This window comes from Ambystoma mexicanum, chromosome 4q (assembly GCF_040938575.1).
Source record: "Ambystoma mexicanum isolate Mex_15411 chromosome 4q, UKY_AmexF1_1, whole genome shotgun sequence".
Classification (NCBI taxonomy): Eukaryota; Metazoa; Chordata; class Amphibia; order Caudata; family Ambystomatidae; genus Ambystoma; species Ambystoma mexicanum.
In genome coordinates this window covers 39,956,991-39,973,890 of record NC_090928.1, presented here as the reverse complement: position 1 = coordinate 39,973,890, position 16,900 = coordinate 39,956,991, and the positions used below count along the sequence as shown (strand labels likewise).

Here is a 16,900-nt window from a genome sequence, read left to right as displayed (position 1 = left end):
TTCTTCAGCATATCTAGTTCTGTCCGGCCACAGCACTGCACTTTGTAGCTTAAACATAATGCACTCGCTGATGGCACTGACCTAAAAACTGCCCTCGCCTTACAGGCCACACCTTGCTGAGTACCACACCGAACTGCGGAGACCTGATATATATCGCCTGTTTGTATTGCTTGTTTTATTATTGCCGTAGAAATATTCTGCATTATACTGTTAGCACATGCCACCGTACATGCCTGCATGATTACACATGCCTGATAGACTGTCTACAAATTTAAATGCCATTAAGAACGTCTCTGCTCGGCCTACTGCTCTCGGGACGCCCATGCTACATATCCTGACTTGTTTTGCCTTGCCCATGACGAATGTGCCTGATGCAGGTCCTCACAGCACTGTGCATTCAATCACGCCTATTGAGTAGTATTTTAGACACATGCGCACACTATTGAGTTTATTAGACACTTGTCTCTTGTTGAGCCTCCCGAGGCGAATTGTGCTGCCTGCTTGATAATCCTCTGGTGAGTCAATACGTAACTATTTCTGCTTGTTGCTATGCGAACTGCTTGAATTAATTGAACTACATTGTCTGCTGTCGCTCTGAAGTGCTACCATTTATTGTCTGCTCAATACTGCTATGTGGCGCCAGATTTAAACTATCTGACTTCACATCTCACTGCTCTGATAACTCTTTGGTGAACTAGCATGGAACTGTTTCCGCTTGTTGCTATGCGAATTGATTGAATTAATTGAACCTATCTGCTGTCGTTCTGAAGTGCTGCCATTAATTGCTTGTAACTATCTGACCTCGCTCTTCACTTCACTGAGGAGAGTCTGTCTATACCTGCCAGCGTTGCCCCATCCACATGCTCTGAGCCCACATACCCACACTAATAATGTATCTTCCAGGCATCTGCTCAGCCTTATTGAGAGTAATTCTACACCTCATCTACTCGACCAGTCAGTCAGACCTAATCTTCACCCCTGCCTCTACAGACATCCCACTGCCTTACACTATGGCCGCCACCTAGCCATCTACACAACTTATCCTTGCACCATCACGACTCACCTACAAACGACCCGACATGTCAACCCCTTGCAGTCCCCCCACTAGAAACCTCAGACTACGGGCAAGGTTACCTAAAATCTTTGAGCCCGGGGCCAGAGACTCCCCCTACACTAAACCCTGCATCTGGACCACTCCTAAGTGCATAGGCACTCCCATACTGCCCACACACAACCCAATCGACACCCATGCCAAACTCAATCCTGACAATCTGGGCACTGGGTTAGTCCCTAAAACCGCCACCCCTCCAAATAGAGGTGCCCTTATAAACGCACAATCTACGGTAGCCCATGCACAGACATAGCCGATCTCATACTAACCGAAAAACTGGACTTCTTAGCCATTACTGAGTCCTGGCTCCATGAACACACGTGCTTGCTCGCTACACAAATCTCTCCTCCACCTCTATATAATAATACTCCTGTTGTATTTGCACCCTAACAGCAGTAGAAAAAGAATGTAATGACACAGTAAGAAAATATTGCCTTGTGTGCTGCACAAATGCTGCCCATGTACCCCCAGACCCTCCTTCACATAATAACACTCAAGTTGACTTTACTTTGCCTTGCCCAAAAACACCAGTAAAACATGCCATGCATCCGCCTTGCATGCACACACACACCCACCCCACACAAGCATACATACAGACACACACGAAGATAGATACACAGGCACACAGATATATAGACACAGACACTTGAACGCAGACACACACAGCCAAACACATGACACATACACAAACACACATTCTCACAGACACAGATACACAGATACACACACACATTCATAGACATTTAGCCACCAGTCACGCACCCATACAGCTTCTCTTATTCACACGAGCAACATTCACATTGAATTCACTCACACTTGCACCCATGTACACCATTCACACTGCATTCATTCATATGCATGCACCTACAGACACCCCCACATACACACACCCTTGCATGTATGCATGTATACATTCTTACATATAAACATACAATCCTCGCACACACGCATACACACAACATTTTTCTCCTTAACTGTTTTCCTCCTGACTGGCCCCTGCTGCCTCTTCCTTAGCTGCTGCGTAGGCCACCAGCCCCCATACTCTCCGTGCAGACAGCCACCTGGAAGCGAGGAGAGCTTTGTGGTTCCTGACAAACTCTGAGCATCTGAGTTGGAGAGTGACCCCTGCTGCTCAGCCTAAAATTGACATCTGTAAATGCCCACATAGTGCTCCGTGCTTAGAGGGCATTCACAGATGTTACATGGGCCTTGCCTGCTCAAGCCCCTACCTCTGTGTTAGGGGCTGAATATTGTTTTCAGGATGAATGTGCTCTCTAAACTCAACTCTAAACAGGATATTTTTAAATCAATATCTACAAGTAAATAATCAATTAACGATGAACGCCCACCTGGTGCTCTTTTTTGAGCCTACAGTTAACAGAATGGGTTAAATAAAATGGGTTGAGCAAACCTTTTGCCTGGCATTTTGTTCAAAATGGTTGTCAGAGGAAATTTAAATCACACATCAATGTAACTACACACCCCTAATGAGAGATTAGCAGGGTAGTCTTCTTACACCACTTTTCGGGGAGCAAGGACACATTTTTGCCTGTTCGCTTGTTCTTGAAGAATTTGGTTGGTGTTTACTGCAGGGTCTCATTCCATGAGCCGAATGGGGCTTTTGTTTAAATCAGTCACAAGCCACTGGCCACTGCTGTGCATCAGCTGCACTCAGTCCCTGGCCCACCCTGGCTCCACTTCAGGTGACCGGCATTGATCAACTTCAAGACTTGGTCCCTGGGTGGGATGAGGAGTGAGAGGTGCATTGCTTGCCTTTGCACAAAGGCACATCTATTATTTCTTCTATCTGGAGCTTGAATTCATTAAGAGCTTTCCCGGTGGAACAGCAAACACGTATTGAAAAAACCAACAGTATTACATTTTGCATAGATATTTACCAATCATTCACCATTTTCCAACAAATTCCATCATGTCATATTCCAAAGAATTCACATTATTTATGAGGTGTTGTAAAGCTGGGGTGGAAGCGAAAAGAAATGCCTTCACTCATGCAGTTTATCTCCATACTAGTGTACAGGCCCGTGTACACGGGCCTTAGTGCAGGTTTTCATTGACACAGTAGGAACACTATATCGTAAGGCAACCTCTCGCTTTAGCAAGGCAACCTCTCCCTTTAGCGGTGACAACAGGCGAAGCTATGCAAATTGGCAGTGTCTCTATTTATCCTTATGCAACGGCTCCCTCTAGTGGTGATACCAGGTGAAGCTATGACTGCATCGACCAAAGATACATCTGGCCTTTTATTATATTGCTAGATTAGATTGTATGGTGTAGATGCAAATCCTGCACTCTTCCTTCCCTCAGCCGGATGCACTACATAGCGTTTTGTTCTCTATAGGTACGTTCACAAGACACTACTTTGCAAATGTAAGTACACACATGGCATGCAATGCATTAGTTAGTCCAGTTGATTTCCTCAGCCTGTTTGAATAGTACCCAAAGGGGAGTTTCTTGATAAAATGTGGTGCAAATTGTGCAATTTAAAGAATATTTATTCAGCAACAATGGTCTTAACTACTAGCCCCATAGTGTCGTAACTCATCAAACTGGCCCATATTGGCCAAAAAAAGTGGCCCACTTTGTCCCAAAAAACTGGGCCACACTAGCATTTTGCGTTTTTTGCGTATAGGCCAGTCTGAGCCTGCAATTAGTAGAGGTGTGAACAATCAGCTGAAACGTAAATAGCTGGAAGGAGAAGTAGGGAATTCCATAACCTAACAGCAGAATTTGTCATGGAAGGAAACCACATAATACATTTAACAAGAAGTCATTTAGAGTTTAGGTTAATTTATTTCAAGAATATCATAATTACACAGTTCCTATGAATGTAATGAGTAATACTGAGATATTTAAACAGGTTTATATGGTGAATTAAACTGAGGTGGGTGGATACAAACGCACAGATGCTACCAACTGTCTATTAATTTGGGTCGTTAGTCAAATGCATTGCAAAGTATAAAAGTCAAGTTTAAAAAAGTACACATTTCCAGATAGAAAAATATATGTATATATCTATATAAAAGACGTCATGTGCAGTCATTTTAAAAGGATGCAAATACTTGAATTAATCAGATTCACAGTGCTTCAACGTGTAATACTTGTGCGCAATTATATAAACAATGTTGCCTCTAAGGAGCTAGACAACATTTATTGCAGTTTTTGTGCATCTGCTGTACAAATAAATAAACACACACAAATCGGTTTGGCATCACTTGATATTGTATGAACCCATCCCTTCAAAGCCTCTGATCGCATAACATTTCCAGCGGGTATAAACTAGGGTCTTCAGTCTCAACTCCCAAGTGACTAAACACCACTATCGTGAACGTGTTTGTGAATACTACTCTTCAGGCGCTCCAGCTAAAGCAATCCCAGTGGATGCAAGGATTAAATTCAAAACCCTCTGCATTGTCCACAAGGCTTTCTGGGGCCTGCGTCCAAAATACCTTCAGCTATCTCTCCGCAAATACCTCCCCTCTCGAGCTCTTCGCTCCTCTACCTGAGAGCAGGGTCAGTTGTTTTTCAAAGAAACAAGGTGGGGGTAGATCTCTGTCTTCTGCTGGGGCCTCCCTCTGGAACAACCTCCCTGCCACTCTAAAACTTGAGGAGAACCATCTCCGGTTCCAGAAGCACCTTCCTCTTTTCTTCTGCCTTTGCTCCCCCTCTCTCCTGCTTATCTGTTCTCTCTCTTGCCACCGTGCACCTAGCCACCCTCTGTCCTCCGGGCCCAGGTACCTGCTCACCCTGCCACCCTCACGCATTGCCTCCGGGCCACCCCTTGCACTGGGGTCTGTATCTGTACCTATACATCCCCCCTTTTCTTCCTGCAATTATCAGACCTACCCTGTCTGCCGCCTTAAACCTAGCACTTGCAAATTGCTGGCTGTACTACCACTGTTTGTTGCCTTTATTATTTATTTATTGTTATTTATCTGTTTCTCCTCTGCTTCGCACTTTCCACTTCTCCCCCCTTCCATGCACTTTTCCCCTCCCCCATGAACTTGCATGTTCTCAATGTTACTGGGCCTAGTAAGATCGCTGTTTTGTTCTCCCCTGTTCCCCTCCCTTGCCTTGTCGCGCTCTGAAACACCTGTGTACGAGCGCGATAGAAATATAAATAAAATATCAATATCAATATCAATCATTCTTTAGTTAGGGAACTTCTCCACGTCAGTCTGCGCAAACAGCTTCTTGATAGTGTCATTTATGTGGAGTATGAAGTTAGGGGAAACATTGTCTGTGTTTCTCCCACCAGCTTGCCCCCTTCAAAAAGAGTGTTCTACATACATACATCTCATTTAGCTGAGCAGGGGTTACATTGGAAATATATATAAAATGGAAAGTGTGTACCCCTTGAAAAGATCACTTGATACCAGATTGACACTCTCTTTCTGGACTGGAAAAATCAGTTGTGGTGGGTGCAGAGGAAAAAGACTTATTTTTACAATTTTTAAACACAAATACCTAAATGATAGGTTAAAAAGCACAAGGGTACTCTATCAGAATAAAGAGGACATAGGTATTATTCTAGTGGTTAGTCCTGCAGGAAAATCAGAGTTCCACTTCATAACAAAACAAACTTGGCATTTATGGCACAGTACTTTGAAAAAAACATCAGCATCATACAAAACAAGCATTGGCAAAGCCAATCGTTTTAGCGTTTACTGCTGTTCTTTGCATTTTGCATTTGTAGGCACCAGGGTGAAATGAGTAGAGTGCACAGTTTCAAAGAAGGATGAGATAAGGGGCACAGGTGTGCAAGAGAATGAGGAGGAAGGAGAATAGAGCAAGTAAAGAAAAAATTTAGAGCGGGAGCCATCGATGCGGAGCAAGAGGGAATATGAGCGAGAAAGGTTGCGTGTAAGAGGGTACGACATAAAGCGAGAGTATGAGAAGAAAGACGAGAGAGGGCAGAGGGCTGGGGTGGATGGGTGTGTTGTAGAGTGAGTTATGTGGATGGTGGGTCACAGAGAGAGTGGGCTAGGGTGGTTGGTGGTAAAAAGGTGGGCCATGGGGTACAGAGAGTAGGGATTGAGTGGGGATAGAAACAGGGAGCGGTTGGATAGGGGTAGAGAGAATGGGGGTAAGGTGGGTGGGGTTAGAGAGAGTGGGGGTTGTTAGAGAAAGTGGGGGTTGGGTCATTGGAGGCAGAGAGAGTGAGATAGGGTGGGTGGGGGTAGAGAGAGAGGAGGTAAGGTGGATGGGTGTCGAGAGAGTGGAGGTAGGGTCGGTGGGGTAGAGAGAGTGGGGGTAGAGTGGGTGGAGGTTGAGAGAGTGGGAGTGGGGGGTTGTAGAGAGAGTGGGAGTAGGCTACGTGGGGTAGAGTGGCAGCATGGTGGGTGGGAGTAGAGTAGTGGAGTTTGGGTGAGTGGGGTAGAGAGTGGAGGTAGGTGGGTGGAGTTAGAGAGAGTGGAGGTATCGTGGGTTGGATTAGAACGAGTGGAGGTAGAGTGGGTGGGCTTAGGTAGAGAGAGTGGGGGTTATGGTGGGGGTAGCAAGAGTGGGGTAGAGAGAGTGCTTGTGGGGGTAGAGAGAGTGGAGGTAGGTTGGATGGGGTAGAGCAAGTGGTGGTAGGGTGGGTGAGGGTAGAGAGAGTGGAGTAGGGTGGGTGGGTGAGGGTACAGAGAGTGGCGGTAGGGGGTGTGAGAGGGGGTAGAGGAAGTGGAGTTAGCGGGGTGGCTGGGTGTAGATAGAGTGGAGGTAGACCGGGTGGATAGAGTTAGAGAGTGGATGTAGAGTGGGTGGGAGCGGGTAGAAAGAGAGGGACTGGGTTGGCAGCTGGGGTAGAGAGTGGGGTAAGTTGGGAGGGTGTAGCTAGAATGGGTGGGTGGTGGTAGAGAGAGTGGGGGCTAGGGTGGGTGGATGTTGGAAGAGAGAGTGGGGATTAAGTGGCCAGTCTTCATGTGGCACATTTTTTTGCAGGAGGAAATCATTTTTATTAGCTCATTGTGGAAGATAGTTGAGTGCTCTTTGCCCGCCGGTTGCCTTGTTGCAGAAAAACTGCCCCAGTTCAAATGCAATTTTGCAAGGTATGATCCCTGGGGCAACCATTAACTTTTTTTGCAGCAGGGAAATGTACCCTTTGGTGCTTACAAGACTCGGCATTGCCACTAGAACATTACACTGGTGGAAAAATGCACTGACAGAATAATGACTTATTCCGCTGGTGTTTTTCATAAACTGATTCACCAAATCTGTGGTAGGGCATTAGGTTCTCTGGCTGAACAGTCTATATACCTCCGGGGGTCGAGTTTGGGGGGCGTCTAGCCAGTCTGGATGATGTCATACTTCTCAGCTGGCAAGTGTCCTGAATTGAGATTTTGCATTTGCATCCAGATGGATACTGAGGGCCACCCTATAGAAGAGCAGACTAGGTTGAATGTTTGGAATGGTGTCCCACGACAGTAACCCACGTTCTACTGCCTGCTGCTGACCAGTGATGAGACTACGAAGCTTCCACTTAACAGCTTGAGTTACAGGTTCAGTGCAGTGTAGGTGCCCATTAAGGATGTCCCCAATTCTACACAACAAACTCCAGTAGGTCTTCCCCTATATGGTCCAGAGAAAGAGAGTTCATTGACCTTTTCCCGTAAAGGGAAGACTGAGCGTTGCAGCCCGCCACAGGGTAGAAGTGCCTGGAAGCTGCCAGCTTTTCCTCCGAGGCGCATCCAAACGTGTAGCTGTGGGAAGTGTCCGAGGTCAGAGTAACATTTAGAAGAGAGTGACTTTTTTGGCAAAGACGCATATCGTCCAGACTCTGGCTGTGCCGGTCAGTGCAATTTCTTGGTTTTGAAGGTGCAACCTGTAAATGATGGGAACAATCTGTGCATTAATGAAATGGCAATTAATAGTGAATGCAATGGTACATTGCCAAAACATAGTTTGACTTTTCTCTTCTGACTAGCAATCCACATGCTTGTGCTTCTACAGCCATCGGCTTAGGGTGAATTGCATGATAATACAAAGAAGGTAAGTAGATATTTCAAGGTAACTGTTACAAGCATGGCCCTCCTCCCCCCACCCGAGGTCGAAGCACACCCAAGGCCCATCCCAGAGCGAAAAATGAACAACATCAGCAGTAGCAAAAGAAAAGTGAAGGACATAGACTCACATGCAGAGACATACCTAAGCCCTCTGGATTACAATATATTAGTGAGTCACTTTTTTTGATAAAACAAAATAGAAATTGACGTTCATGTCACTTTCATAGCAAATATTGTCCTGACAGGCCACCTTCACCGAACGGTGGTCTGTCGGGGGACAACACTTACTGCACATATGCTAACTGATTAGGTAGTGTCAGCCCACAATGAGGTGAGGAGAGGGGTTGAGTGTGTGTGTGGTATGTACTGTGTGTGCGCGTGTATGTGTGTATATATGTATGTTTTATATGTGGGCAACGGTGGAGGGGCGAGGAGTTCAGAGGTTAATGGGCTGCCCCTGCAGAACACCGGACAGGGTGTGGGAGGAGAGAGTGTGGGTTGCGGGTGTGTCTTAAGGGAAGGGGGCTCTCAGATAGATTGATGCTTCCCCGCAGTGCCGAAATCTGATTTGTGGAACCAGCCTTTGGTGGAAGCGGCCTGCGGGGAAACACCATGGACCCGTAATTGCTATAGATAACTTTATTTGAATGGATGGTATGGTTATATTGAAAAACCTGAAAAACACACTGATGCTGGGTGCAAAATCTAGTCAATAATCCAGGTTTGCTGTATTCCATGCAGTTGTTTTTGCAACAATGTGGATTTCCCGGGCCCTGGGCGGCAAAACATGTGCAGACCCCTTAATGTGCAAATTGCTGGACATCAGTGGCACCACAGCAGAAGTCTGATAGACATTAGAAGAAGTTTAAACTTTGAGATGTGCAACATATAAATGGTCACTGGTATTATTATATATAGTGCAATATCATGAGTGGGGCTTTTTTGTAGTAGCGGACAGTGGGAGATAAATCACCTCCAGCGACTTCTAATTTCGGCACATAATGCACAGTGGGATAACACGATTTGCTGAGGAGCACACACTTTGGTTAAATCGCGAAGCCAGGACTGCAACTCAGGTACTTAAATACGTATCTTTCTAGGTGTAACTGAAAAGAATATTGTTTGGGAGAAGTATTTTTTACAAATTTGGTTTGAAAAAACACCACCTGACTTTGGAATGCAGTGCCTAATAAATCTATTGTATTTTGCCAACTGGAGTAAACTATAGTTTTTGCAGAAGTTTCATAATTGTTTATTTTTATGGTGTATGCATTCCGCCATATTATCCAAACTAGCAATCTGCTCTTAATGTAGAAGACAAAGATGAGGATTGTTTGACTGTCAAATGAATCTCCAAGTAAGGCTTTGGTTACTTTTAATACATAAGGGAAGCTACATACCTAACAGATGTCTCTTGCTGTGACTGCAGGTTCCAAGGACATCAGGGCATGGATTGGGCTCGGTGCAGACAAGGCACAGGGCCTCGGCTGCAGGATTGCCTCATAGTGAGATCAAAGCAGATCCTTTGGACCAGGGAGGTCTTAAGGCAAGGACAATAATCAATTTCACAGGGCTTCAAATCTTTACAAAATGACCACAGGGAAAAAACCTCTCCAAGCAAGCAAGCGCTCTTCCAACATCCCTAGTGAGTCACCATGAATCCAAGGCCGTTTCATCTTTCACCTCCTCGTCCTCAATATGGCTTTCAATAATACTATGTTTTAGGGAGAGGTCCCCAAAAGTAAACAAATCATAATAATAAATTACGCAGACAAATATATAAACTCCTTACACAAATATGTTAAGCAAAAAGAGTATGATAGTAGAGTAATTCCCCTGTCTGTCTTCCATGGAAAATTACAAATACTAGAATGCAATTCAGCACAAGGCTAAAGAAATGGCCCACGGTTTTGGAAAATGCACTTTCAAGTCTCCAAAACCCACAAAAAAAACATAATTTGTGCAAATGGAATTCTGTTGTTTTTCATTGCATGCTTCATATATGATAGGAGGAGAATGTAACATTTTACAAAAATATAAACACTTTTTGGTGTGTCAAATAAGCCCACATGAAAATGAGGGGATTTCAGAGTTTTTGATGTATTGCAATTGTTTTGGAGACTGTTGGGTGCAGCCATGGCTAGCCCCAACACACTTAAAGTCTTGGGAGGGTGTCTGTTCTGAAGGGTGTTGCTTTGTAACATTTCTGGAGTGGATAGATAGTCTGTCAAGGAAACAGGCCTGTCTCTATTACACCGTCAGAGAGCCAGATCGCGCTATGCTGCTGGCCTTGCTTCCTGAACCTGCTGGGGCCACGGGTCTTTCGTGTAGGCTTGCAGCCAGAGTGCCGTGAATAAAAACAGTGCTCTCACTTTGAAAACTAGAAAAGCAGTGTAGGCAGAGGAGGATGGCAGGCCGCTGGATACTGGTTTACTTTATGAAAGAGTTAGTGCCAAATGTGCGAGGTCGGGGTGGATGGCAAGAGCTCAGGCATTTTTAATTGGCGTGTGAGGGACTGAAAGGGGGGATTCCCGGGAGGCCACCAGCAGCACGGGAAGTATGCCATTCCAGCCCATTTCAAACTCGTGTAACATAGTCCCCTCCATGCTTCACTGTGGACGTAGCTGTGCTTAGAAGCACTTATGCAAAAAAGGCTCCTATAAACCCATTTCTAGCGTGGCTGCGTCACAGGTAATGACGTGAGGTTCTCTCTCAAACACTTTGCTCTTAATCAGCGTACACATGGTGTGCACGGGATGTGATCAAAAAATAATCATAACTCTTAATAGTATGTTTTATATAGTCTTTCCTACCATTGTTCCCAAACTACACGTTATTACCCAGAAAGAAAAAAAAACTGATTTAACTTTCACTGGGCTGGAACATGTTGTGTACAGTGAGCGCATTCCTCGGCTCTGCAGCCGGCACTTGCCCCAGTGAACCTTCTGCCCAGCAGGTGAGCACGAGCTGTCCAGACGAGGCTGACTAGTGACCCGCCCCTCGTTTAACTGACGGGTGTAGGAGGAAGGTGCTGCAGAACGTCCGACAGGCCCTTTAGATAAGCTCAGGTGTAGTTTGTATTATTTTCTCTTTGTGGAAGAAGCCCTTGGCTTGAGAGGGAAAGGGTGAGGCGGGTGTCAATCACACGCAGGAAGGCAGCCATAAGTAATCAAGGAAGGGGCCAGCCCCAGGTTCCTTGATGCTGTGGCAAACTGGCTCAACGCTCGACCTCTTAGCTCCTGGGGGCACTCAGTGATAAAGGTGACCTTCCAGAATGTCTGTGGTTCCTCATGCCCCCTCTGGGAATAGCAGAAAAACAAAGAGCAGACGGGTCGACCACCCCTTCCTTTTTGTCCCTAAGTGTCTCCAGGTCAGTAAATTGGCAATCTGTTCAACTGCAACATTGTTTAGTCCAAAACTCAGATCTATGAACATCCAGTTTTTATTCAATATTATTATCCATATTATATATCCATATGAGTGGTGCAAGACCAGAATTTCTGGACTAAATATCTATCAAGTTGCCAGATGGATATGCGGTTTTCCTCAATGTCCCGAAGCAATTATAGTGAACTACAGGTCAGTGATTGTGGCGGTTCATGTAATAAAATGCCGTAGCCATTACCCAAAGAACATGAACACTCAGAAAAATGTTTTTAAAACAAACACTTTCGATCTTGTTTGTAGATCGAAAGTTAAGAAGCATTGCATTTGTGAAGAATATCATTCTTATAAAAAACGGTTTTCATTGTCCTGAAGGCAGACGATATTCATTAGACCAACAACATTCGAGAGTGTACTGTATGAGTCAAAATGGCCGAAACATATGTCGACAAAACAAAATGAAATTGTCATTGAATTTTCCTTTCTTCTCCACCAATATCTATATCTAACGGGTGTTTTGTTTAAGTTGTAAAATCTATTACACCCCAAAAACGGCATGCAGTAATATAGAGAGGCTGTATAAAAGAAAAAAAGGAAGAAACTGTTTTCTCTTTAGACAACGGTTGTATTAAATTACGAGGGAGTTCCTATAGATACTGATGGTTGATCTTTATTCCCACAACTTTAGAAAGTATCTGTCCCAAAAAGAATGGCTGTCTTCTTAAATATGTTTTCTCATTTTATGAATATAAATTGATGCTACACTATGTTGTGCGTTTGAATAGACACGAGAATGAATGTGACAATTGTATAGTCTTTATGGTTCTTATAAATGTATACCATGTATGTAAGATCTTGTTATAGGTCTTTTTTACAAAATGTACTAAATTGAATAAAAACTGGATGTTCATAGATCAAAGTTTTGGTCTAAATAATCTTGTAGTTTAACAGATTGCCAATTTGCTGACCTGGAGACACTTAGGGGCCGATTCATGGAACAAACGTGCGCCGAAAATCTTCGCGCAAGCATGCGCAAGCGGAAAAAAACAGGCGCACGCGCACGCGTGCGATTCATGGAAGTCCCTGCGCGTGTTCACCGCGGGATGTGCGCCAAACCCATGCATGGCGCACAAGTCACTGCAACATCGCGAAAGGCGTGCGCGACGCGCACAGTGAAAGCGCACAACCTCAGCGCACACACCAGAAAGTGGGCGGGACATGGGGCGTAACGCGCGGAATGGGGAACAACACGGGAAAATAAGGGCGTAACTGGGGATGTACTGCAGGGAAGCAGACGGAACGCCCACACGCACTCGAACCACACGTATTCATGGAATCGAATAGGGCAAAGCCACGCACAGGCAAAGACACGCACAAGCTGAAACACGGCCGCCACACGAAGGCAGGCGGTAGAGTCCCAGCGCATCAAAAAAGTGGCGCGCGGGAAGTCAAATACGCGATTGAGCGGGGTACGTGGATTTCAGGGGTGCGCGAGAAATTCTACACGCGATTGGCCTGGGTACGTGTATTACAGGGGTGCGCGAGAAAATCTACACGCGATTGGTCTGGGTACGTGGATTTCAGGGGTGCGCGAGAAATGCTACACGCGATTGGCCTGGGTACGTCTATTACAGGGGTGCGCGAGAAAATGCACACGCGATTGGGCTGGGTACGTGGATTTCAGGGGTGCGCGAGGAATGCTACACGCGATTGGGCTGGGTACGTGTATTACAGGGGTGCGCGAGAAATGCTACACGCGATTGGCCTGGGTACGTGTATTACAGGGGTGCGCGAGAAATCCTACACGCGATTGGGCCTGTGCGAGTGGGGCAGTGTATTACGTGGGTGTGCGGGAAGTTGAAGAGGTGAATTGCCAGTGTGGGTCCTCCCAGGTCTCCCCTCTACCCCCTCCACGACCTCTGCAGGTAGCCCACACCACAGGGGACTAGCCTGCACCCCTGGTCATGTCCCGCAGGCAGCCCATCCACCATGGGCATGCCCCCCAGCCAAGCCACATGTCCCCCTGCACCCCCACCCCCCAGCACTGTGGGGCACCTGCCAGCAGGCCCCCAACCATGTCCCCTTGCACCCCCACCCCCCAGCACTGTGGGGCACCTGCCAGCAGGCCCCCAACCATGTCCCACTCATGTCCCCCTGCACCCCCACCCCCCAGCAGGCCCCCACTCATGTCCCCTTGCACCCCCACCCCCCAGCACTGTGGGGCACCTGCCAGCAGGCCCCCAACCATGTCCCACTCATGTCCCCTTGCACCCCCACCCCCCAGCAGGCCCCCACTCATGTCCCCTTGCACCCCCACCCCCCAGCAGGCCCCCACTCATGTCCCCCTGCACCCCCACCCCCCAGCACTGTGGGGCACCTGCCAGCAGGCCCCCAACCATGTCCCCTTGCACCCCCACCCCCCAGCACTGTGGGGCACCTGCCAGCAGGCCCCCAACCATGTCCCACTCATGTCCCCCTGCACCCCCACCCCCCAGCAGGCCCCCACTCATGTCCCCTTGCACCCCCACCCCCCAGCAGGCCCCCACTCATGTCCCCCTGCACCCCCACCCCCCAGCACTGTGGGGCACCTGCCAGCAGGCCCCCAACCATGTCCCACTCATGTCCCCCTGCACCCCCACCCCCCAGCAGGCCCCCACTCATGTCCCCTTGCACCCCCACCCCCCAGCACTGTGGGGCACCTGCCAGCAGGCCCCCAACCATGTCCCACTCATGTCCCCCTGCACCCCCACCCCCCAGCAGGCCCCCACTCATGTCCCCTTGCACCCCCACCCCCCAGCACTGTGGGGCACCTGCCAGCAGGCCCCCAACCATGTCCCACTCATGTCCCCCTGCACCCCCACCCCCCAGCAGGCCCCCACTCATGTCCCCTTGCACCCCCACCCCCAGCACTGTGGGGCACCTGCCAGCAGGCCCCCAACCATGTCCCACTCATGTCCCCTTGCACCCCCACCCCCCAACAGGCCCCCACTCATGTCCCCTTGCACCCCCACCCCCCAGCAGGCCCCCACTCATGTCCCCCTGCACCCCCAACCCCCAGCACTGTGGGGCACCTGCCAGCAGGCCCCCAACCATGTCCCACTCATGTCCCCCTGCACCCCCACCCCCCAGCAGGCCCCCACTCATGTCCCCTTGCACCCTCACCCCCCAGCAGGCCCCCACTCATGTCCCCCTGCACCCCCACCCCCCAGCACTGCGGGGCACCTTCCAGCAGGCCCCCAACCATGTCCCCTTGCACCCCCACCCCCCAGCACTGTGGGGCACCTGCCAGCAGGCCCCCAACCATGTCCCACTCATGTCCCCCTGCACCCCCACCCCCCAGCACTGTGGGGCACCTGCCAGCAGGCCCCCAACCATGTCCCACTCATGTCCCCCTGCACCCCCATCCCCCAGCACTGTGGGGCACCTGCCAGCAGGCCCCCAACCATGTCCCACTCATGTCCCCTTGCACCCCCACCCCCCAGCAGGCCCCCACTCATGTCCCCCTGCCCCCAGGTCCTGACGAAACGCAATCATGGCAGTAATGGCCAGCATACCCAGCACAAACACCCAGCCAAGGATTGCATCCACCCACATAGTAGATGCAATTACATGATACAACCCCAATGGCAAGTATGTAAATGAACACATGTCCGTCACACACACATACACAATGGGTGCAAGTGAATATCAAAACCCATATCATGACATGCATGAAACCAATGAGAAAATACCACAAATGTAAGTTATAAATATATGTATTAAAGATGAAAATGAAGTAAAGAAATAAAACACACAACAATGGGGATGACAAAACTAATGGTCCATGTCCGAGAACTAATAGAAAAAACCAAAAAACAAAGGAATCCAAAAAGTAATGTAGTCCAAAGAAAAATAATGGGGGGAAAAAATAAGGAAAAACCATTGCCTCATGGTGAACTGAAATATAAATCCAACAAATGTTTTCCAAACATCAAACTATGTACAAGAATATCCCAGGGTCCATGAGCCCAACACCATAAATGAAACCTACTACTACTAACTAATGAAAAAAATATATACAGAAAAGTGGCCATTGTCCGAGCGGTCCAAAAAAAACTTAAAAAATAAAGGAAACCTAACACTAACTAACTAAAGAACTATATACAATGGCAGCGGGCAAGTCCTGCGGCTCACTCTGTGATGTTGCCGGCCAGGGCATCATCGAACTCCATGTCGATGTCCCGGAGGCGGGACTCTGTCCTGGCCCCGAGGTCTCGCAGGGACAACCCCGTGTCCACCTCAAACTCCCTGCGAGCTTCCTCGAGGCACTCAGCCCGCCTCAACGCCCGACGCATGGAGAACTCAGCCCTGACCATGGTGAGCCGCTCCTCTTCCGCCCGCTGCCGCTCCGCACCTATCCGCTGGACCAACTGCTCCCACACGGAAGACACTGCCATCCCAGGGTTCACCTGCCCTCCGGCCGATGCCTGCCCCTCTGATCTTGATGGCCCCGAGCCATGATGCCTCCCACGTCGAGCCTGCTGCTGCCTCCGACGCCACTGCCTCTGCCAGCACGACGGCATCCAGGCTGATGGAATCCACCGATGCCGTCGTGCACGTGCCCTGCCAGATGATGCCGGCACATCCTCCATCTGCAGGGGGACAGTTGCTGGTGTGTCCACCCCTGCTGGACCTTCGACTCCCGACTGTGGCAGGGATGGGGTCCCCACCGAGCTGGCTGCGTTGGTCGGGGCAGGTCCACAGGGGGCCCTGGTGGCATCTGGGCCGGAAGACGGCATGGAGCACGACTGGCGCATAGCCCCCACAGAGGAGGAGAGGGTCGCCAGAAGGCCACACACATGTAGGAAACCCCCGACCATGGCGGCTCCCAAATGGTTCACGTACGCACGGTGCTCTTCGTGATGATGTGCATGCTCCTCCCGGGAAGCATGCACCTCATCATGAATGCCAGCCGTGCGCAACGCGACACCAATCAGGACCCTCTCCACACGACCAGGGGTCCCCTCGTCCGCAGGTAGAGGAGTGTCAGATGACATGGACATCTCCCCTACCTGCGGACGGGCCTGGGATGGGGCATCCCTGCTGGTGCATGGTGGTGCAGTCACAGTGTCAGGGACAGTGACATGCACAGGCACCTCCACGGCGACCTGTGCTGCCTCCTGCCCCTGGCCCTGGACTGCACCACTTGCACCAGCGGGGATGCCCCCACCAGGCCCCATGTGTGGCTCAGTAGCGGCCTCCTCCCCCTCTGTGGAAACCACCAACCTGGATGTCTCCACGCCGTCTTCTGCCGGTGCAAGCCCCTGTGGGGGCTCACTCACCCCTTCCGCTGCAGCCGTGGCGGCATCCCCGCCGCTCTGCTCCACAGCGCCTTCTCCGCCCTCTTCTTCACTTGCCACTG

The 16,900-nt window shown here is 49.0% G+C and overlaps 1 protein-coding gene across 1 annotated transcript in view; it reads right to left on the bottom strand.

The window, feature by feature from the left end:
• Window positions 1–3,902: 3,902 nt before the first annotated feature.
• Window positions 3,903–16,900, bottom strand: part of LOC138467436 (FERM domain-containing protein 6-like) — a 316,289-nt gene continuing 303,291 nt past the window's right edge. Inside the window, exon 13 of the mRNA XM_069607409.1 lies at window positions 3,903–7,934. Coding sequence (XP_069463510.1) covers window positions 7,653–7,934 — 282 coding nt within the window. The 3' untranslated portion in view covers window positions 3,903–7,652. The remainder of the gene's footprint in view (window positions 7,935–16,900) is intronic.